At 40.5% G+C, this 24818-nt stretch overlaps 1 protein-coding gene across 5 annotated transcripts in view; it reads left to right on the forward strand.

Annotated features, from left to right (window-relative positions):
* Positions 1–23632, forward strand: part of LOC139630940 (neurexophilin-4-like) — a 115574-nt gene extending 91942 nt beyond the window's left edge. For all 5 annotated transcript variants that reach the window (XM_071494800.1, XM_071494802.1, XM_071494801.1 and 2 more), the window contains one exon: positions 22235–23632. In XM_071494800.1, the coding sequence (XP_071350901.1) occupies positions 22235–23047 (813 nt within the window). In that variant the 3' untranslated portion in view covers positions 23048–23632. The remainder of the gene's footprint in view (positions 1–22234) is intronic.
* Positions 23633–24818: the final 1186 nt, after the last annotated feature.

Genomic DNA, 24818 nt, shown 5'->3' on the forward strand with positions numbered 1-24818 from the left:
CTGTGGGGTATTAGCCTGGGCAGAGACTTGTCCTGAAGCCAAATCAGTCTTGTCTTCACTGTATGCTTCAGATCACTGTTGTGCAATTTTTGTCTCATCAGAGCAGAGAATCATTTTCTTCATGCTCTCTGAGCTGTTTCACAAACTCCTGTTTCACCTTTTACTCAAAGTGGCCTCTGTCTAGCCACTCTACCAAGGCCGATTGATGGAGTGCCACTGAGCTGGTCATCCCTCCAACAATTTCTCCCATGTCTCCTCTCCCAAGCTCTGTTAGAGTAACCATTGGATTCCTGGTCACCTCCCTGACCAATTCTTGTCCAGTCAGTCAGTTTGGCTGGACATCCAAATCTAGGAAGAGTCCTAATGGTTCCAAACTTCTTCCATTTTAAAATTACTGAGGTCACTGTGCTCATGACAACACTCAAAGCTATAGAAAACATTCTCACAGAGGTCTTGAGAGAATCCTTGGACATTGTGGCTTAGTTTTGTCCTGATACGCAGTGTGAATTGTTGAACTTTTTATACACAGCTTTGTGATTTTCTAAACTATGCCCAATCAATTCAGTGAACTCCAGTCAAGTTCTAGACACCTCTGGACTACTTAAGCAAACAGGTAACACCTGACCACCTGGAGTGCCACAGCAAAAATAATTTCCATTTTAATCTATAATAAATGTAATAAACTTTGTGATGGTGGGTTATGGAGTGTAGATTGGGGGGCAATAATTTCAGTTTTATCCATATTAGATGAAATCTCCGACACAATGACATGTGCGACAGTACATTAAGTAACTAACATTAGCTCAACCTCAACTAGCTACAACATAAAAATTCTGCTTACATGTTAATGCACCAACTATAATATGATATGATGACATGATAATAGAAATCCATTCTGCCATAGTGGGTGTTTTGGCAGGCAAATTGACTTTTAAATGCAATTAAGTGTATTGATAATGGTATTGATACTTTTACTTTGGTAAAGGATTTGAATACCTCTTCTTAAACCCTCAGGATTTTCAGTTAGTTCAGATTAATCAATAAAAAGTGTTTTCCTCAAAGAATATTTCCCCATTTATCCCCAGTTATATCTAGTCATACAAACAGTTTTTGTTTTAGTTGATAATGTTTGCATGGGTAAACACCTCTAGGAATATGTAGAAAAAAATATTTGGGTTGTTTGATTTGGGTGAACTAAGCCCTGAAACATATTTTCTGAATTATATTTGTGACTGTACTTTAATGTGATAGACACAATGTGTGGTTTGTAGATCTTTACTCATTGTGAGACAAAATAATTGGACATTCACAACGCATGGATGGATGCATGTTCACAATGTGAGTCTTTCCTTTTTCCTGGCATGGTGCAGAAATCAGACTGCTATAAGGTTAGTGTTTGCGTTGTTGAAAGCTTTCCGAGTGCAACATCCATAATGTCATTACTGATTCAGTCAGCAGAGGGGGTTGTCAGGAAGGATGGAGGGAGGTGGAGGGTGCAACAAAAAAAATCTCAGCTAAAATTAAAAAATGCCACAAAATGAAATAAAGATGAGTGCTCCACTGAGCCACAGACTGAATATAAAAGACAATCCTGTGAAATATACATAGCTGGTAGGAGAGGTGAGTTGAATGCTAAGCTTGAAACTCTACCTGTAACCCGCAATACCGGCCCTGATCCTGAGCCTGTTGATCATGGCAGAACATTCAGGGATCAAGCCAGCCGCTGCAATCTGCCCAATGGAGCAGCTTCCTGTTCACCTAGGCAACAAGAGACAGGAAGACATAGAAAGGAAGAGACCATCTCCCCACATTTAATAAGATTTGGTGTTATTTTTTTTCCTGTCTGTAATGCCTTTATTATTGCAGATTGGTTTAGCAGTGAAAGGTATTGATTGTGAGCCAGAGCCCCAACAGGGACTGAAGAGAAGGAAACAGAGATGCAGGGTGTGGGCTTTTACTGGCAGGTGATTTGTATGTGCTTAAAAAAACATGTTCTTCCCCCGTCATGTAAGGTGTTATTTTCCAGCACACTTTTCTCAAACAAGCAGGGTGCATTTATTTATTTGAATAAATCAAAGCAGGCTACTTACTAGTTTCTGACAAACTACCTCAAGCAGATTTTTTTTTTGTAATAAGATCTGCTGTGAAGAGACAATCTAACAGTAACAATAGGCATACAGAGCATGTGGCAATGAATTTAAGAGAAATACACCTGTACTTGTAGCATCATTTGGACGATGCAGCCTGAGTGAAAAAATACAAAAATAAGACAGCAATTTTTGCGTCAGTTCATTTGAGGATTAAAGTAAAGCAAGACAATGAATACAATACATTGATTTGGCAGTGTAGATAATGATACTCAACTTAAAGCTGTTCTGATACTCATTTAATCCCACTTAAACCCACATGCACTACAGTAAGATATTTAATTGTTTTATTCTTTTCAGCAAAGCCCAGACCAAAAATAATGAATCAGAGTACGAATAAAGCAAGAACGGGAAGATGTACGATTGTGTTCCTATTCTTAGCCTTGCAGTGGGGAAGCAGGACTAATGATGCTTCCTGACCTTAATGCCTAGCACTCAAGGTCAGCCCTCCACCGATGCATCGTAGGCAACGTGTCCTGGACCGCTGAGAAGCACTGCCAGATTGAGTTCGTTGTTGTTTTCTTTGACTTTGCCCCAGATGAATTTATCACTGTTCTTCCTGAAAGAATAGCAGATACAATCACAGAACAAGTAATTTATTCAGGGCTGGAGCTCTGAGGGAACAACCAGCACTTATCCTGCAAGTTACACACCTGACTTTTGCTCAATGTTTCTTCATGTTATGCACTGACTGATTTCACACTACATGGAAAAAAAAAAGAAAAGGAGACAAAAGATGTCAGATTTTCAAAGAGACAATGGCAGTTGTAGTTTAACAACGTGGCTAGTTTCGCTAATAGTTTCTTTACACCTGGTGGCATCATGAGAAAAAAAAAAAGGCAAAAGTCGACCCCTCCAGCAGTTCAAGGTAGTCTGTGTGAATGTAGAAGTTATTCCCTCTCAAAACACTAGCCTGCAATTCTTTATGACACGGCCTCTCTAAAAAAAAAAAATTCTTCCTGGTCTAGATGTCAAAGTGCAGTCTGGAGTAGCTTGCTAAATTTGAAGAAATGACTTGCTGTCTTATGACTTAAAATTCATCATGATTTCTTGTGTCATAATCAGAAGAAATGCATCAATTAATAAAAACTGGAAAGATACAATGCTGTAGAAGTGGAATGTCGGCCAGGAAACATGAGAGGATGTCGAGCTAGGAAGAGATATGTGGTGTGGCAACTCCCCATGATGGCGGACCACATTCAGTCTTTAGCGCTCCATGGTCACTCCTTTGTCAGCATACAGCCTAAACACAATAATTTTATAAAGATTTCTAAAGTAAAATTGAGCAGAGGCTTGAGAGTTTTATTTTCCTGTGTTGTCCAAGGTTGAAGTTTACTGCCGAAACAGATGGAGGAGCTGATGAAAGCACAGCACAGAAAAGACATCTGCCTGATAAAACTGTACAAAATCTCAGTCAAGTTTTTTGACTATATTTTCAACATGTTAAAGAATCCACGCAATCGTCCAGATATATTTCTTAGCAAACGTGTTAAAAAGAAAAATCCTTTACATTCTTTATAGTCTCAGATCCAGTTATGGTGCAGTAATCGCAGCTTTCGCCTACAACCAGAGTTCATATGTAGTTTGATTGTGACAAAACTGTAAAATGCAAATCATGCCTTTTAAAAATGTACATATTAATTAAGATTGCGTTTGCACACCATTCCTAGAGTGTTTCTCTCTTCTGTCTTGGAGGAGGAGAATGTGTATAAAGAGACAAAGGGAAAAAGGATTTAAAAAAAGAGAAAAAAGTCAAAACAAAAGCAGAAAGCAGAAGAGCAAACGAATGAGAAGCCAATGCAGAGGAAGATGCAACCGCGAGGAAGGTTAAATGTTGACTAGAGGCAGGGGGAGGCAGCCTGTCTCACTTGCTTGGATCATTAATTTGTGTTCTAATTAGCAGGAATGCCACAGTTGGAATGTGACGCATACGTAAGGACGCGGAGCGGGCGTGTGTGTGTGTGTGTGCGTATCCTGTGCCTGTGACCTGCCCTGGCTCCAAGTCTCCTGGCTTGTTAGAAATGACAGATTGACGCTCTCCTGCACCCCCCACCCACCAGGCTCACCCCACTCCCCTACCCAACCCACCCATCTGCTCTGGAGACACGCCAGATCTTTAAACCCGTCTTGTGTTTACACCGTGTGGGCGTTTGTGTGCGCACGAGTCAGTCAGTTCACTTTTGTCATGGTAAGTCTGGTTGGACCAGTGGGGGAGCACAAGAAAATTCTAGTCATGCTTCTGGTGTGTCCATCATCTTTGCTGCTGTGAATGCCAAGGCCGAGTCGGTTCTGTTGATATAAGCTGTTTTTCCTTTTAAGCACATATTGTCCAAAAGGAGCCTGTGCTACACAGAACATAATGTCATTGGCACCTTTCATTAAATCAAGTTCGTTTGCTCAAGATGTACATTATGTGTCCTTGGATTGGAATTCACAAAAGAACAACTATGAATTCAGCTGAAAATGGTTAAAATTCCCACCCACTAACTGTCGGAAGAGTTCTGCGAAAGAGCTAGGATTGACTTCACAGGTCATTGTTCATTTCCTGTGTTTTCTCACTCATTGCGGATAAACTGCTTCAGCCAGGCTTTTCATCAGCTGTCCCCTGATTTTTAAAGACCCAGACGGTGCAGTGAGCCTCCCCGGGGCCTTAAAACATTCATTTAGATAGTGCCAATATCCAATCTTCCAATATGTTTCTTCTGGACATGTCTTTAAGGGAAAAAACGAGGGAGAGAAATGTATCAGCGTTGATATCCTTTGGTCAGTGACATCACATTTATAAAAGCTGTGAGTGTGTGTGTTTGTTTGTGCATGGGATCTGGCGTGTGTTTCACTCTGTGTGTGTGTGTGTGTTTGTTTGTGTTTACTGAAGCTATTCCAGTAAAGCGTTTAGCCCAGGGACAGAGGAGAGCTGCCCCACACAGTAATTGAACCACAGATCCTGGTGGACTATTAGTCACAAGTCTTGGTCTGTCCGGAGCCTTTTATCGCTGTTGAATCAACACAAGCAGTGTGAATGAGAGCAGGTCAGTAATACAAATGTAGCTATCATAGCAGGGCCATATTTTCTTTTATACAAATCTGCCACAATATCTCTGCACCTGAGAAGCTGGTTCTGTTTGCAGAAGTCACACAATTATAGCGACAACACTGCAACAGTTTGTCAAGCATCAGAGATTCTTCCTCATTGTTTCGTGTCAAGCATACCAGTTAAAGGATAATTCAGGTTTATCACAACCATACTCTCAACATCCATCAAAGGTTTACAGACCAACTTCTTGCTTCATCTTTTACCTGCGGTGTTTGCCATAGTCGTGCATACACACCAGTTTTCCAACATTCCTGGTGCACTAACTTTAAGTCTTACCTCCAGATAAAGTAATTTAGATCTGATTGCTATCCCTGGGTAGATATCTTATTATTGGATTTGAACCAGAAGATCTAGTGTTGGTCAGGTGAGTATGATGCTATCATAGCCATTAGAAACAAGTGCCAAAGCTGCAAAAATGACTCAAATTGTAATAAAACAGGATTATCTTTTATAATGTCTGGTGATAGCAGGCGGTGTTGCAGATCAATAAGGTGGACTGCTTTATAGCATTACTAGATTTACAGGATATTCCTCTATGATAAAATGATTTAGGTATGTTACTGTTAGATTTTTAATTTCACAGGTTTATGAAAAAAACAGACATAACCACCTGGTTATTCCATCCTCAAACTTTTTCTCCTTTGTTTTTCCAAAGATTTTGTGATTTATACAAATTTAGATTACATACACTGGGATTGATGAGTAGATATATTGATAGGAGAATGGATGTCTCATGCCTCTTTCCCTAGGGTGCACAGAGGTGTTCATTTGACTGTACACTATGTCTGTGGTTCATGTTTGTTAATCGGCGTGTGTGTACATCTGGCTGTTGACAGTGACCAAGTGATCAGATGCTGGGTAGCACCCTGCAGGTGAGATGACCTGAGCTGAAACAAAGCGACTGTCCTGCCTGGTAGAGAGGGAGCAAAAGAGGAATACTGCTGTCCTCAGTAATGTTTTCAGTCTGATGGAAAGACAGCGGGCAGGCAGACAGACAGCCCAGAGAGATATAGGTCTACTTACACCAGTGGATAGCATGACACAAATAACTGTAGCGAACACCGGTGTCTGTGGAAAGACAAAGCTGTGTTTCTCATTTCTTTTCATATCTACTTTGATATTGGGTCTCGGAGTGTGAAAGCAAGTTGAATGATGGAAGACCGCGGCCTCTGGAGGAGGACGAGCGAAGGGGAAAGAGAGCGGGAGGGAGAGTGTGAATGAATGCTTCGGACAGTTCTGGATGAGCAGAGACACTGACAGCTTCTCTCTCTCTCTTTTTGTCTGTACCAGCCTCTGTCTCTCTCTCCCTCCCATTGCCTCTCGAAATATTATTGCTGCTGTATTCCACTCCTCCTCATCCCCAGAGAGGATTTTATATGAAGTCTAGTACACACTAAGCAGTCGTTGGATTGATTAGGATTCTATCTACAGTATACACCCGCCCCCCATCTTGCTGCTCGCCCTGAAGAACAGAATGAGAGCAGGGCCGCTGGTCAGCACTCTGGTTTTCTGTGTCCAGATGGTGGATGTGAAAGATCCCAGTTAGGGGTCCCAATGCTGCGTCCTTGAAGCTGGGTGATTTATACACTGGCAAAGGCATCCAAAAGACAAGAGAGGGAAAAAAAATGTATATACATTATGTGCTCAAATGTGTATATTTTGTCTCTTTTTCATTGCTATCATGTGTGATTTGTGTCATTTTAAATCAAATTCATTTTAAAGAATGGAGCCACGCTTGAGCTAATCCTGTGCTTTCTATGCAAATAATGCTACAGCAACCTTGTCACTTCAGCCTCGTTAGCAGGTGTGCGTTTTTGTGTGTGTGCATAACCTTGAAGTGAACAGGGGAATGTCGTTGTGCCCTGCTGCCAGCATCTCTGAGGGGTTTTATTCAGTGGCACCTCCCACAGTTTTCTCTCCAATTAACTCTGCCATCAGCCCCGGTGAAGACAGTCGGCCCCAAGCTGGTGAGTTGTGTATCCCCTCGTAGGTTTGAGCTTTGCCCCTGTTCATCCCCACTCAGCCCTGCTCAACCTAGGCCTCAGGCGCATAGAGAGCATCCTTCACAGCAGGTGAGGAACAGACATGAAAACGCTTACTCTTTTCATCTTTGTCGAATCATCCTATTACATCCCAAAAGCTGACTCCAAAACACAGAGAGAAACTGGGAGGCTGGGGCTCTGACAGTAGGAAAAAAGGAAAGTGGGAGAAGGGAAGAATGGAGTTAAGCATTACGGGTGGAAGAAATTATTTATGCTAATCTACTCTTTTTACTTGCTATTTTTAATTGTATTGTCTTGCGCAGACATTAAGAAAGGGATGTGAGAGATGAAGGTCGTGACAACACCGGTCATGTTATAGTCATGGGTGAGTGGGTGGATGGAAAGGTGAAGTAATGATAGGATAGCAGGAAGGAGGAAACAAAATTAGGAAGGATGAAGAGATGCGAAATGAAGGACAAAACCATTTTTCAACTGTCTGAAGGAAGGAAAGGTTGATAAACAGGAGGAAGGATGAAAAAACAGAAGTGTAGAGGGATGGAGAAATAAAAAGGGAAAGGAAGAGTACAAGGAAGGAATTAAGGACAAGAAGAAGAAGAAATTGAGCAAGGAAAGAAGCGCAGAGGGATCAGGAGCAGGTCTTAATTGTATTTGTCTCATGGATGGGTTGATGGGTGGAAGGACTGAGAAATGAAGGGAGGATGGAGGAATGAGGAGATCTGAACAAAGGAGGGAAGAAAGAAGGAAGAAAGTAACAATCAACGTCATAATCTTTTCTAAGGAACGAAGGAAGGGAGGAAGAAAAGGAGGTAATGGATTAAGCAGGAAAGAGAACAACAGTAATGATTGTGGCATTGTACTTGAAAATAAACATGGAAATGTACAAACCTCAGTAACCGATCTCTTGTATGTAGTAAATGCTTGTTATTAGGCAGAAGCACACAGGACAAAGCACAAGAGACAAACCGAGGCAGATTGAAATGAAATGAAATGGGTTGTAGGCTGTGGGACAGCAGGTGGCTGGAAAAAAAGGGAAGCAAATAGAGGAAAAAAGAGAAGGTCTTTATTATGGTGAGTAACTTTGACACGCTCGCGTTGCGCTCAGTGCCAGTCCATCCGTCATCCAGCTCTCCTACTGATGAGCACTGGAAACAAATCTGAGGAAGCCGGGCTTTATTTTGCCGCCTGGGTGACTTGTCGGAGTCGTCACAGGCCCATGTGTCCCTGTATCCCTCCCCAACTGACGTCTCCCAGGCTCAGTTTCACCCGCTGGGAATCTCTGCCTTTCCTCTCCCTCCTTCCCTCCATCTCGTCTATTCATTATGCATTATATATTTTTTTGCTTCTGCTTCTTCTTCTTTGCCAGTCCCTTGTGTTCATTTGATTCTTTATTTATCTCAAATGTTTCTGCTGTTTATGTGTTTGCAGAGTGAGTGTGTGTATATATATATATGCTTGATAAGTTGCAAAATACAGAGGGCATCAATCACTGTCACTTAGCTGCTAAACTCGTCGCTCATGCTGCCAGCGCCTGAGTACCCTGAACCTCCTCCGAACCTTTCTTGCTCAGCCTAACCTCAATGAATTTCAAACTCTTTCAATACATAAATCTATGAGAGAAAGAAAAAGTGAGAGGGGAGGAGGGGGCTGGGGCTGATGAGGACAAGCACTTTCGTGCCTTCGCAATCTGAGTCAAATATATGTTTACACGTTTACAAATGAGAAATCCAGGAGAGCCACGTCAGTTCTCATATTCCCCGCACCAATGGCAACCAGTCTGCCGCTGCGGCCCCCTCTGGAATCAGACTTCTGCAACAGTTATTTAGATGAATGATTAAAGTTAAGGCACAGCCAGCAAGAGTCTCACCACTCTTATTTAAGACTGGGAGAGTTGTCATCTTTTGATGCATTGCCTGCCATCCCGCATGCAAACAAGACACCCTCGCTCCACCGATGCCTCCCCGCTCCTTCGCCCCTCCCTTCTTATCTCAGATGGCTCCCCAACAACTTGCCTTTAGTGATTGATCAGGTGCTGCTGTGGCATCACTGGGGACATGTGGGAAGTCTGCCCACCCAGCCAGCCAGGGAAAGACACTCCGGCACACTGATGTGATCCAATGTGATCAGTAAGATAGGAGGAACAAGGGAGGACTACTGCACACAGTTGATCTATGGCCACTGAAGTCAGGCTCCTGAGAGCGAAAGCTTTATACTGCAGTTTGTGTTAACTTTCTCCCTTGACTACTTTTGAGCACATAGCACAAAGAGATGTTAGACAAGTTGATTGCAGGGCATGGGACATTAACAGTGTTCTCACAGTTTATTTTTTTAACTAGTTTTAAAAACGGATTAGGCCTGTAAGATTAGGGCCATTCAAGTTGATTCAAGTTGCAAGACTGCAATGAAGGAAAATCAAGTCGTTCACCAGGTCACAATTTGCAATTTTCTTTGTAAAGTTTCTATTTTCTAGATATTATTTTAATTTATTTATATTCTAGTTTTTTTTTCTTAATTTTGTCGTTCATACTGATATAACAATGATACTCTGCAGTAATACTTGTTCCACATAATGAACAGGGGAAATATTCAAACAATATGAATGGCTACAACCTTAGTGTTTCACATTATCTTAACCATTACTGACTTTTCCAAGATAATGATTTCTATAGTTTCTAGTTTTATAGTGTCAGGGTTTAGATATGGATCTTACTTTTCAGAGGACAAGTTAGGACAAGATAGACAGTCAACATTTTCTGGTATCAGTGCCCAGGCACCCCTGCGTCCCCCAAATTACTCACACCTGGTAGTGTGATGGGTGAGAGTTGTCCAGAGGAGTGTGGGTGAAGTTACATAAGATACTTGGGATATTCCAAAACAGGCAAGAACACTCCTCCTATTTGGAGTCTTGGCTGGAGAGGAAGTCAAATTAGATTGGAGACCTATTTGTCATTTGAAGAGGTTAGTGAACAAAGACGAGGAATTTTTGGAGGTATCTCCATGTAAGAAGTAGCATTAGAGCCACAGGCATTAAACCAAGGAATGGGGATTGGTGTGGGAAGTATTTGGCAAAAAGATCAAAATTGTAACTTTGATGAAAATGCATGGAAAGCCAACAGGTGAAGGATTGTCCATTATGGATGCCTGAGGTAAATTTACAAATTTTAAGATCAAGCACAGGTACTATTTTACACCAGTAAGACTTCATAAAATGGGCTTGAGTAATATAACATCAAGATTGGACTGCTCTCCTCACCCATCAGACAGGTGTATGTAATTTAGGGGACACAGAGGTTTCAAGGCACTGATACCAGAAAATGTTGACGGTCTATCTTTGCCTTTGAAAGTACTGGAAATGTAACATAGTGGCAGTAACTTTCTCGCAATCATTGGGGGAATGTTCTTTGGGTTTTTCTTTCTGGAAACTGGTTGGATGGCTTGAAAAATCCATACCAGTATCTTTGTCCACTAGGAGTCAGATTATAGTTACCACCAGGAATATCGTTAGCAGAATATGGTTTAACAGACTTCGTCACTGTAGCTGGAGATATTCTTCACCACTGGAAGAGTCAGAATCAAAGAGAATTGAGTGACTGGGTTAAGCTCGTGGTCGACAATGACTCCTCTGAACTGATGATAGCAAGGTGAAAAGGAAAATTTTACCAGATCTGGGATCTTTTTTTGAATTATATAAAAGTTGACAATAGGGGCCTGTAATGTTGGGGAGGGGAGGAAGCCTATTATTTTGTTTAACACCTTTCATACTGGAGGATATACGGGATTTAATATTTAGTATCAGATGTTGATGTTCTCTGTTATGTGATGTTTATTTGCTGATGTGTATTTTCTTTTTTTTTTCTTTTATGTTCTCATGGATTAACTGATTTGATTTTGGTGGTCAAAGGTTAAAGGTCAAGGTCACTGTGACCTCACAAAACACATTTTCTGCCTCTTGAATGTGATACCTCAAGACTGCCTTGAGGGAATTTCTTCAGATTTTCTTCAGATGTTTTGGGCTTGGACTCAAGATGAATTGATTAGAATTTGGTGGTCAAAGGTCAAGGTCACAGTGACCCACAGTGATGTTTTTGGTCATAACTCAATTATTTATATGCTAATTATGACCAATAGTTCCTGCAACTTGATTGGTTGTTTGTTTGTTTGTTTGTTTCATTATTTGTTTGTTTTCATATGGTGTTTTGAGTAATGTGAAATTTAAATAAAAAACCTAAATGGCAAAAAATGGCATACACCTGACTCCACTCACTTTGTTGTCACAGTTTCTTAATGAATGAATATTGATAATTATACATTTCAGAAATCTTGGAAATTCAATCAGGACAGTCTGAAATTACAACCGATCCTCCTGTTGGCATTTTAAAAAGTCCTTATGTTCCAATCAACCCCCTCATGGGCTTTTGCTAACTGCATGCAAGGTGCAATGACGGCTTCAGCAACAGGTCTTGTCTAATCTCTCAGCTGGTTGCACAACTGGTTTGAAGGCTTGTAAATTAATAACACTGATTGTTTTATGCAGTGGTTTGTGCAACTGCTGTTGGCTTGCACCAGATTTTTGGCTGATTTCCCCCGAGTTAGGTAGCTCCCCTGCAGATGTCATTATAGTAAAAGTATCCAATACCACTGGTATGGTTATAAATCGAATACGTATACTTCAACGATCCCAACGTGTCAAATGCCACTGAGAATTGAACTATATATGAGATTAACATAATTTTCATTGTCACAGGCATTTATTTACTGCCCCAGAGTAGGGCAGTAAGTAAGTCCAGCTCTGGACTTACTAACAGCTGTCAACTGCTGTTTTGCTTTTATCATCTCGCCTCATAATGACTAATATTATCATTATGCATAAAAGCACCATAACTTATTTTGAATGATTGTTGATGTATTAAATATCTTTAAGTTACCTTGGGTTTTTAGGTGAGGTCTTTTGATAGCCTTTACTTCCTACCTCTGCTCTGTACATTTTAGATTACTTTTTTGTCACATAAATGTCGGTATAGGTAGGTTAAAGTGTATCTGAAAATACGGTATGTATGTGAATGTATTTGTGAACATATCAAATCTTTTATAATAGTTTTCTTTTAATTCAGTCCAAACAAAAAAAAAGAATTTTCCGGGGGACTGTAGCAGTCCAAATGGTTTTGGTTAGTCTGTTTAACTTGGAATTTATCATCTGGTTTAATGTGAAAAATGTTTTCTCTGGTTTGCCTTTGGCAGCACTGTTTAAATGTTCATGAATGAAAACTCCCACACACAATGCTGGCTGTGATGATCAGCGTGTTGTTTGGACTGTGTGCTCATTTGGCAGTGGTTTGTACTCATTTGCTGACTATGCAACCCCCCTGGATAAATATCTCACATAATCTCATAATCTAAATTTGACCTTAAAAAAGTATTTACAAAAACAGTAGTAGTAACCTGTATGAATAGATAGCCTTCTTATATTCCCTTGTGCCACAGATGCAGTAATTTACATGCAGTAATGTTCCCATCCCTCCAGTTTAGGATTTGGGCTGTACTTGTTCTTTTCAAAGTTGAGATTCACTTCACTGCAATCCTCATGTGCATTGGAGTGATTTACAGCTGAATGAAACAGCTAAAATCCGTTCAGATTATGTTGGAAACACAAGTGTAAAATTTGACTACAGTGACCTTAATAATTGATGATCAAAGGTCAAAGGGTTTCTGAATTCAAACTGTGATCATAACACACTGTAGCTGTATTGCTTACTATACACTCCAGGCAGAGCAATGCAGATAAGAGGTTTAAAGGAATAGGTAGGCTATGCTAAATTAAGCTAATCAGCTGTTGACTGTGTCCTTACATTCCCCAGACAGATATGAGAGTGGTATCTCATCTAACTCTCAGCAAGAAATAAAAAATATAGAAACAACAGTAGATCTAGCTTGAGCAATAATTGTAACATTTTCCAAGCTGTTTCTGCTTAACTCTTAGGGGTTAATTTAAGATGCTAGTTGATTAAACATAAAACTCAGTAGAGAAGAATGCAGGAAAACATGTTTTTCATTGCACGCTACAAGGATTTCTACATTTCCCTGTCAGTCCAATTTTAGAGGCATCTGCAATATTTTGCAATATTGTCAGCATATAACACTTAAGCCAGCACACAGCACCTTCATAAATCCTCTTATGTAGACATCAAATGGCAGAGTACTGTCTCACATCCATTCTTTCTTTTTCTTTATTTCCTGCTTTTCTCTCTCTCTTTTTTATTTCTTCAGTAGATGCTGGATCCAAACAACACTTTAATATAGTTTTATTTGCTGTATATGGTGCAGGGTGTTGGCTTATGCAAAAAAGTAAAGATTCTTTTAAGTAAAAGCTCAAGTTTGGCTCACGATCAGTCAGAATACTTTAAGTTTACCTGATGCATGGGAAGAGGACTTTATCCCTTCCTTAAATAAAATTATTTCTGATCTGAGCTGGTCTTCTTGAAACAATATTGCAGATATTACTTCTCAAGAAACCTCTGATTATTCTCTATGGGGTGAAGTGATTCTCATTTTTGTCTTATTGCACTCATAATCTTACTGTGTGTCGTATATATATTGTCTTTTTACCTTTTCTTTCTTTCCTCACACTTTCACCTCATATTGTCTTACAGACCTCTCTGCTTTCTCTACACTCATTCTCTTATTCGTTTTCTTCTTCTCCCTTACTGTGTTATCTGTCCCGGCTCCATTTCCTTGCTCACTGATACTCCCTGACTCAGTAGCTTTCATTTTCATGATAATCCAACGACACCACTGGACTGCGAAATCGCTTTTACTGCCCCTCTCTCTCTCTCTCTCTCTCTCTCTCTCTCTCTCTCTTCCCCCTACTGGTTTATCTTTTTTCCTCCTGGCTTTTTTTGCTTTTTGTAATTAAATGTCATTTTCAGTTCTCCATTTTTTGAAGGAAGGAAGAAAAGTTCCTTTTATTTATATATATATATATATATATATATATATACATATGTATGATCATTGTCAAAACAGAGTGGAGTCACTGCTGGTAAAAATTGGACATGTCTGAGCCACAGTACCACACAACCAGCATCTAAATATGTTCAGTTCAGCGTCCTTTGTCTGATTTGCCTCACAAATTAGTTCCATCTTCACATGCAGCATTGAGGACCTTGCTGTGGCATGTCAACAGGACAAGTAAAGCAAACAGTGCCTGACCACTTAAAGCTAAAAATACACATCAATTAGAACAATACTGAAGCGATATCTCTCCTTACGTCTGATCAAAGATCAAAGCATATGATATTGCCTATTTGCATTCATCTTGTAATTTACTGCCGTCTTCTGGCCGCAGCAGACTATTGTTTCTGGAGGCTAGCTTGACTACCAGTTGTTGCATCTGTCATATTGTCATTTTTGTGGGCGTGTCCCATTGACAAAGTGTGGGCGTGTCCCGTTGACAAAGTGTAGGCGTGTCCTGTTGACAAAGTGCTAGGGCTTGTTGACCAGATGTACAAGCAGCATTTTTTTGGAAGCTTGACAACGTGCAAGCCTGGGATCATTGAGAGGGGACCAGCTATAGCTAGCTACAGACGTGCATGTCAAGGTGCCCTTGACTCAGTCTCCACCCTCTTGAGATCAGTTATGATGTTATACACATGCACAGATGAGTGTTTAAACTTTATTTGCATATTAGAAAGTGACCTCAACAGTCTTTTCTTCCTAAGCATGAAGAGGCAGCTGTGGCAAGTAAGCTACCAAATTATACTGTGATTCATTAGCTGTTCTACAATCAACACGTGTGACAACAAGGACTTAAGTGTATTGCAGAGCAGCTTTTTAATAACTCCTTTTGCAAGGAAGCTAGTAAAAACCATTTGTTCAATTTACATATTTACAGTTAACCATGTAACATAACACCAAAGCCTTTTAATTCTGTTCTGCTTTTCAGTTATGATATTGATATCTTTTCCTGTCTTTTAATCAAGGCGTAGAGTTCTCTGTGCAAGATCTGCAGTAAGAAGTCTGAGACAGCATATTGAGGCAGGAAAATACAGTATGCTGCATTGTCAGTTAATGGTAAATATTTGAAGTTTTACCATGAAAATGACTTTTTTAGATTTTTCTCTATACCTTCCTCTATATATTTGGTAAGTGCTGGTTGTTCAGAGGGTTGCTCTCCTTCTACTTGTACAATTACAAAATGTCCTTTAAGCAAACAGGAAAAGGTTCAGCTTCTGTTACATTAAATGTGTCTGTTGACAGCTGCAAAGACATCCATCTATCCAGTTTCATCACTTATTCAGCTCCAGGTCAGAGTGGCAGCAGACTAAGTAGCACAGGCATTCTTCCTTTCAGCCACATCCTTTCCAGGGGATCATACTGTGTTCATAAGGAGTGGGATTTGTAATCCCTGGGATGAGACCTATAGGTCTCCCCTGAGGTGCTACAGAGGAGAAGTCTGTAAATGACCAAAGCACCAACTGCATCAACTGGATTCTTTCAATAGAAGTAGGGCCTCCAAGCTCCTTCTGAATGCCTGAAATGTCCAGCACCAGCCTCAGCAGGAATGCATCAATTTGGTACACCACATGGGTATCAGTACTGACCTCGAGTGCGACTGTAGCTCAGGAGGCAGCACAGGTCATCCCCTCATCGGAAAGGTCGATCCTCGGCTCCTCCGGTCTGTGTGTCGAAGCATCCTTTAGCAAGATACTGAACCCCAAATTTTCGCCTGATGATATACCATCAGTGTGTGTTATAATGCTATGTATAGAATAAGTACTGTGTGTATGAATGGGTGAATGTTACCTGATTCTGACGGCTCCTTGCTGATCTCCAAGTAAAGAACTTTTTAGACCTACCTGCTCTGCTTCTTAAGTCAGCTTCTTTTGGGTCTGCACTCTGTCTACCACAACATTTCAGCAGATTTTATCCATAAATACCCCTTACCTTTCATTCAGTAACTCCAGCTCATGACCAGGTGAAGGCAGAAATGTAGATCAGCTCCATCATAACTACCACAGTCTATCTGTTGATCTTCTGTCTCCATCCTACTCTGAAATGTCACCAAGACCCCTTCACTTGTCGGCTTCTCCAAACCTGATGGGATTGTTCCTTTGCGTTCCAGCAGCAAACAGCAGTGACCCTCATCACATCCGCTTCACACTTCAAAAAAACCTGAAAAAAAAAAGCAATACTAAGCACTGGTCATCACAGCCCAATGAACCGAAAACTACATAATCTGTGCAAATTTTCCTAGCCTTAATAAAAGTGACGCTTTCACTTGCTCAGTTATTTCAAGTTATTCATGGCTTTCAGGGTCATTTAAACACCTGGTATGGAAGTGAAATGGATAGTTGAAATGAAAGGCATTGGATTTTCAGGGATTTTCAACACAATTCATCCTGCAGTATAAATGGTGTGGGTGTATTTCTTTTACAGAATTAATCTTTGAAGTTCAGTACCACAATAAGACAACATTTTACCCTTAATATGTTCCGGATTCCACCAGCACCTCGAGCAGATTCATGACATTTATCTGTCTCAGAAATGGTGAGGGAGCATTTAAAGTAAACAGTGACTTGAAAGTAAAAACTGATGTGAATTCAGCTCCACAACATCTTAGCCCGAATTAGTGTCCTGTGACTGCTCACAAATACTTTACAGCTTCTTATTCTTCCAAAGGAAATGTGAGGTGAGCCTCCTCCTAATCACAACAGGCTGTAAAGTAGAAAAAACAGAAAGTTAAAAAAAAAAAAAAAAAAAACAGTAGCTGGCATCAGAGCCTGTGGTTTTCTGTGCAGTGGCAGTGGAACTGTACATTTGACTCTTCTCTGTGACAGCAGATCAATGCTGCCTGGAGCAGAGATAGAAATGAATTGATTGTCACCAATAAAACTCCAATTAAACAAAGGAACAAGCCTAGGAGAGAGCTCCGAGACAAGCAGCTCTCATCTTCTCATCAGTCCTCAAGGGGGAAGGATGGCAGGGCGGGAGGCAAGAAACAGGAGTCAGATGTGGGCTGGAGAGCCAGGTCCTTTTCTTTTCGAATATTCTCGCTATCAAGGAGGTGTGGACGTTCTGGATGAATGTGAGAGTGAGTGAACTGTAGAAGGAGGACCAGATACCCGATAGACAGACGGTGTGAAAGACAGAGAGAGCAGAGACAGTGGTGCTACCATTGATCCAAAACCTTCATTAATGATGAAAAAGAGATCTTAATTGTGGTGGCATGTGATATATCAGGTTTCAGCAGTCAATTCGAGAGCTCATCTGACCTTCTCTTATTTATTAAGATGGTGTGAAGCCACTCATTACAGCCTTGTCTTTCACTTTCTCTCTCTGGGCCCCTCTCTATCTGCCTGTATGTGTGTCTCATCTTTTTTTTTTCCTGTCACCGTTCTCTCCAAGTCTGATCTGCATCATAATCTCCTCATTGCACAATCCCTACATTTCATTCTTGCATGTACTTCCAGGTAGGTTATAGGCCTCCCATCTAAGCAGCAACTAAGGATATTTTTTGCTCACATGAACCACTAAATGAAGTTAAAAATGATTAATGTTTCCCTTTCCTAGAAAATGTACAAGATCTCCTTACTCTCTCTTCCCCTCGTCTCACTTCTCCACTAATAACATTTTCCTCACTATCTCCCTCTATCTCCCAAGCTCTGTAATCTGATTGTTCTTTCTATGATTGTGCTGTTATTGAGTTGCCTGTTATCATACATATGTATAAGTCCACTACAATACTTATTCCATCTCCCTCTATGATTTCCCCAAGCATCCTACCAAACAGGAATCTCATTTCTGAATGGAGGAAACATTAGTGCCATGTTGACATGCATAAAGCTTCACTGTGTGTAGACCTTTGTGGGCTGAGAGCCCTATATGGCCACAACAGGGGAACTTAAACCGTCCCCTCAAGTCAAGTTTGTACTGACATTTACTTTTAAGTTATTTGTAGTGGGCTGAATGGGTTGTGTGTTACATATTCAAGCTGGTTTTCTGTGTTTGGGGAAAATCATTTTAAAAGCTGTTTTTCTTGGCATGACTGGTTCATATTAAATAAATAGTAGACAGTGGACAGGTAAAGCCTGGGTGTGTGTAACTTCAGTGGAACATGACAAATGACATCTAAGTACAGCATAAAACTAATTTTCACTGGCAATTTCTTACAGCTAATTTGACCACATTAAATGTAGAGTCTGATTTTACTCTCTCCCTCCAGGGAAGAAAATGCCAGTTGGTTGGTCCACCACTTTGACCCAGACTGAAATACCTCAGCGAATTTTCAGAAAGATAATACGAAATTTTGTACAGACACTCTTGATCCCATGAGAATGAATCCTAATGACACTGGTGATCCTCTGACTCAAAGTTTTCACTCATCTTATATAGCTCAGCATCTGCTCTTGCAGCTAACTATTTGGTGCAGACATTGATGTTTTCCAATTCATTTGATGATCCCGTCACATTTCGTCTAGTGGCACCATGAGGTTGACATTTGTGGTTTTGAGTGAAATGTCTCTCTACAATTATTCAAAATACAGCAGTGCCTGAGTACAGCCTCACAGAGCATCTAGCATAGCTGCAGACTCTTAGTCTTGTAATCCTATTTGTCGTTATGCTCGCATTCTGAAATTTAAACAACATGTGATTTTCATCTCCCAGACAGCTGCCACTGCAAAGGTTACACAGTCTCTGATTCCTGTCCAGTCTGGTGTTGCTGATTCTGAAGTTTGTAGCCACAAATCTGTAATATGTGTTTCAAAGTGATAGATACTCTGGTCTCTAGTGATACTTAACCTGTTTAAATTAAACATAACCTACACAAAAGTTATTCCCTCACAGTGGTGGATTTTTGGGTTTCTTGAGTCCAGGGCTTGTGGACACAGCATACAGTACCATGTTTTTGGTCTCTTTAACTTGCACTAAAGTAGCTGATATAACCTGAAGTTCATGCATGTATGTGACTGATGAATCAAAATTGCCGCATTTTACTGTTCAAGTTCTGTCAACTGTGACCTACAAGCCTGTGTAATTGAGTTACTCACAGTGTGAATGTACTGAGCCTACTATTTTTGTTTGTGTGCAGGTTCCACTGTGTATTTCATTACCTCTCCATTGCCCCACAACCTCCCTCTGGCTATTCCTGCAAAACTTGCCTCTCACTCATTGTAACTTAACTGAATAGAGTCTGAGGAGGAAGAAAAGGGTGAAGCTGTATTTTTCAAGCCGTCAATCTGTCGCTGGTTGCAGCAGCCTGATATGACCTTATAGCAAACATCCGCTGTTTTGCAAAAAGTCTATAGCTTATGGATTTCATGTCAAGAGAAAATATCTGATATTTCTTCTAACAAATCCTCACCCTTTAAATGGATTTACTGTCAAGCAGAAAAAAATTTCATATTTATGCTAATAGAAGGTCCATCCATTTATTGGTTTCAGTTGGCATTTTATTACTTTCGTGCTACAGAAGAAGAAGCCCTCTCTACACACTCATCTTTTTCCACTCAATCGATGGTTTTTAAAGTTGCTGACTGCGTACAGTTGCTTTTTCCCCCCCTTAGAAAGACTTGTGCTGACCTCAGACCCCAACATAAAATCATTTTTGAGATTCATACAGTTGACCCTGAAGGTTAGATCGAGGTTCATGGCGTGATGTTGCTGCTCAAGATGGTTAAGGATTATGATGATGGTGCTAGTTCGAGCTCCGTGCCATCAGCTAGAGAAGTGATTAGGACTGCACCAGCAGAGAGTTAGCCTGACAGATGGCAACACATGGAGCTAGCTGACAGCACTGCTGACAGCGCATTCACAGGAAGTCCCCATCTTGCATGCACTGTGCACTTTGTGTGTTGCTGTTCGTATTCTCATGTTTTTCTGTAGCTTACCTGTCAGCTCACATCACCAATTCCCAAACTTAAAATTGCAAGACCACTGCATAGGCCTCATGTCAACGTAACAAAGGGAGTCAGTGTCTGTTGGAAATCTTCATTGGTCATTATCCCTCTCACCTTTGTGTTTTTTTGGTAATTTATTCTTCCAGTGGTCAATAGATTTTCATTTTTTTTCTCCTCAATCTATCTACTTGGAAATCAGCTAGCTCTACAGGCATGTTAATGAATGGCCAACAGAAATAGTTACATTAATTGAAAGACTGAATACATTAAGAGCTGTATCGAGTGCTGCACTGTTGCCTTTATGAATAGCAATGTGGAGTTGTTATTAGGTTCAGTGACTGATGAAAGATGAGGAGAGCTATGGCACAAACCTGTCTGTTCCACTGCCCTGGATAGGAATGAAGGGAGACAGAAATTGTCCCTGTATGAGTAGACACAAAAATCTGATCCAGTACTTGTTTTGAAATGCTTTTCATTTATTATTATTTTTTGGTTTGTTTATCCAGTAGGAGAATAGTTTTATACCCCATTCGAAAAGCATCCTCAGGGGAAACACATGTAACCTCTGCGAATGGTTGTAATACTTCTTACTGTCACTTCATGACAGTTTCAAGCTTGAAGTCTGCATGTGCAAATGTGTCTGCATGCTTGAGTGTGTGTTTGTTATGAAGTGCACGTGTACATATATGCATATGGATGGAAGCATGGCTGTGATGTGATTGATGAGACATGAAAGAGAGCAGAGGAAGATTTCCAGTCAATCAGCCCTGTGAATAACCACCAAGGCTGTGGATTAAAGGCAGAAAGCTGTCTGAACAAACAAAGCTCGCATCCATTACCTTACATGCAGAGTTGTTTTTCTCTCCAGAGCAACACTGACAACAAAATTAAAGTGTGTTAATAAAAATAGATGGTTTTGTTTTCTTGATTTCAAGAGATGAAACATGGCAGCATCTAACAACTTTCGATGCTCATGGAAATAAAACTCATGTGAGGTAAAAAAAAATCTCTGCAGTGACCTACACAGGATTTCAGATTATAACAATGTGTGTGAATTTAACGGGACATAATGAAACTTTCTCTGAATATTAGATTTTGTCCAGACAGTTGCAATATTGGATTGGACTTATTTCTGATTAATTTGTCTTCTGATATCTTCTTCTGGTCTCTTCAGCTTAGAGGTGAAGAAACCAGCCCCAGCTGTTTGAGGCTTAAGTGCCCTTTGGCACTGAGGCACTATAACCTTACAATTGCTCCATGGATCCTGCTCTGTGTGGCTGATGCTGGACAGACACTGTCTGGATAAAGGCAGATTTAAATGGACACATTTTAGAATTTCTGCTTTGTGCAGAAAGGCCAAATAAAACATACCATGTAAGTTAACATGTTAACAAGTAACATACAAGAATAATAAAAAAAACATGTACTGTTTGGCCAGCTTTACGTTGTGTTTTGCCCCCCAGAAAAATTAATTGAGTTAGGATTAGATGTAACTCTGGAAGACAACAAGTCCTCTAAATGAAGCCCTCCAAAATGATGCCCCAAATCAGCAGGATGATATCATTTGTCGGTGCCTGTTAGAAATCACTGTAATTTAGCAATTTTTGGTTTTACAATGCTATGGTTAAGGTTTGGTCAGGACTATGCACAAAAACAACTTGGTTACGGAAAGACAAAGAGCACAATATGGGTGGAAATAATTACTTTGTTAAGGTTAAGGTTGCTGTCATGGTTACAACAATAAACACACGGTTAAATTCAAGGAGTCATCAAAGGTCTGTCTTTGTCTCAAAGTTAAAACTAACCATTGTTGATTGTCACCCTTGAGATGGGAAACAAACAGGGGTTTCCCACTGACCCATCCATTCACCCTGACCCTCCTCCCCATAAGGACTTTTTTTGGTTTTATCATTATCATACGGTTTCCTCCTTTGCTTCCAATGGACAAAAGTCTTAATTCCTACATCATTTTTTCATTTAAACCTAAATTTATGTGTTTTTTGGGCATTTACTGAAAAGTCTCATGCTGACAACTTTAATAGCCTTTGGCACATTGTCAGTAAGTTTTCTTCTTCCTCTTCCTATTTCTTTCTTCCTCAGGTCCAAGGGTTGGAGAAGCAAGTGGACTATTCAGACCTGGGCCCAGTGGGGTCGGTGATGAAGACTCTTCCATATGGCATGGGTGGAGGTACAGTTGGAGGGACGACAGGAGTGGTTAAGCCTCCGTATCAAACCCGTATCTTCTCCACTTCCATCGACCAGACACCCATGAAATCCAAGCCACCGACTTACAGTTTCTTTAACCCGTACGACTCGAGCCGGAACCAGTCCCTGCTCCTGGACCAGACAGGCTACCGCTCTAAGCGCAAACCCTCACTAAAGACAGCCATGAAGACCAAGAAGATCTTCGGCTGGGGAGACTTCTACTTCAATGTCAAGACCATGAAGTTCAGCTTGTTGGTGACAGGGAAGATTGTGGACCACATCAATGGTACATTCACTGTTTACTTCCGCCACAACTCATCCAGCTTGGGGAATGTTTCAGTCAGTATCGTGCCACCAACCAAAGTCGTGGAGTTTGAGGTCCTCCAGCAGCAGCTGCACCCCCATACCCAGCAGGACGTCCAAATCCAGGAGACCCAGCAGTCAACTATTGACCCCAAAGAGTCAAAGACATTTAACTGTCGAGTGGAGTATGAGAAAACCAACAGATCCAAGAAGCCCAAACCCTGCCTGTACGATCCGTCTCAGACCTGCTTCACAGAGCACACCCAGTCCCACTCTGCCTGGCTCTGTGCCAAACCCTTCAAGGTGATCTGCATTTTCATCTCTTTCTTTAGCATCGATTACAAGCTGGTTCAAAAAGTGTGTCCGGACTACAACTTCCAAAGTGAGCACCCTTACTTTGGATAAATAAGTGAGACTGAACTGAGAAGAGAATAAAGAGACAATGTTAATTACGATGACGATGATAATAATGATAGTGATGGAAATCATAGTCATATTGATTACAGTGAAGATGCAGGGGACAGTTTTTTTTGCCTCTAAACTGATGTGAATTGTGGATTTAAATCAAGTATAATCAGAGTTATGGATGGTTAGGATATGGATGATTTCTCTGACTTATTTTCCAACTTTGTATTTGTTAACTTCTGTTTTTATTTGATTTTTTTTCTGTAAATAATGTACTCAACTTCAGCACACTTATTGTTTTTAGATATTTGTTTCTCAGTGTTATTACTTTTTGCAGTTGGAGAATTCGGTTGAAGACAGCTGGAATCAGTATGCCCTCTGAGTACAAAGTGAACCTCTGAGGCAGCTGTGCTGTGCCATCACTGTATGGCAGATGTAATGTTATGGTAGACTGACTGTTAATCATCCTCTCAGCTCTACGTTTCAAACCCTGGATATAAGAGAGCTATATGTATGAGAAATGCTATGCTGGATATGCATACAATATACTGTATGAAAAAGCACATTAAAATCTCTTAAACTGTATGTCTGTCTTTTACTGGGTGACTGTGTTCGTTCAGAGCTAGAAGCACAATTGCACTGCACAAGCTGTGCAGTATATTCATGTTATCTAACTAAGCAAGGACGCTATTATGAATTAAGTTACATTTCACTCTGATTAGGAATGCATGCCCAAGCTTTCTGTGAAGATATGTAATTTAAATTTTCTAAAATATTGAAGGAAAGTTGGGAATGGATTGAATTTCAACATGAAAAAACCAACTGTGAAACATTCTTAAGATGATGATAATGTTTGATGCCTTTTGAGGGAGTTGGCATGTACAGTAATAGAATCCAAAGAAGGTATCTGATATGATTTTAATTACATATACCCTGAAACTAAAAAATAACTATTGTATTGGAAGTAATATGACTGACAGATTTCTGTTTGTGTGATCATGCAAGCAAAGGAAGTATTGCACACCTGAGCAAACATTTTTCAGCTGCACCTAAACCTCCAAGTGGCTTCCTCACATTTTATTGACTGCTGTATTACTGCTGCCACTGTTATAATCTCAGCCACGTAATAATATTTACTTTATCTCAGCTTTCTTTATGCTAAAAATATGATCTTATGGAAGGATAAAGCCGGTTAGTGTCACCATTGCTAAAAGAAATATTCAGTCAGTATTCAATCAGTTCAATCATCTCACCAAGCTTCTCCTTGATAGAATTAAACAAACACACCTCAAAACACTCACCCCTCTTTAGACTATCTCAGACTGTCTCTTTCTTCCTTGATGACAGACTCCCTTTTTTCTCTTTCAGCACAGAGTTGTGGGCTGTTTGCTCTCCACGCGTTTTCTGATGATAACGGTGCTCAGAATTTCATTAGATAACACACAGTCAATGCTAATTGAATCTTCATCTCACTCTGGCTCGATACCCTATTATGCTCTTGATCAATGACATTCAGATGGAGGTCCAGGGAGGTCCATGCATCTTACGCAAGTTGCTGTGGACAGTCGCACCACAGAGATTGATGGAGTCGCCGCAACCCAGCTTCTTTGTTACACAGACGCTCTACAGCTGTTTGGTGAAGAGTCACCAGACAAGTTTTTGTGGATCCTTATGGACACCATTGTGTGTGATCCTAGATGTGATTGCATGTTTGTGTATGCATGTGGTTCAGTGTGTGATTCTGATTATCTGCCTGTGCATGTTTGTCCAG

The sequence above is a fragment of the Trachinotus anak genome, unplaced genomic scaffold (assembly GCF_046630095.1).
Source record: "Trachinotus anak isolate AG129_WGS33_773 ecotype Australia unplaced genomic scaffold, CSIRO_AGI_Tana_v1 ptg000013l, whole genome shotgun sequence".
Classification (NCBI taxonomy): Eukaryota; Metazoa; Chordata; class Actinopteri; order Carangiformes; family Carangidae; genus Trachinotus; species Trachinotus anak.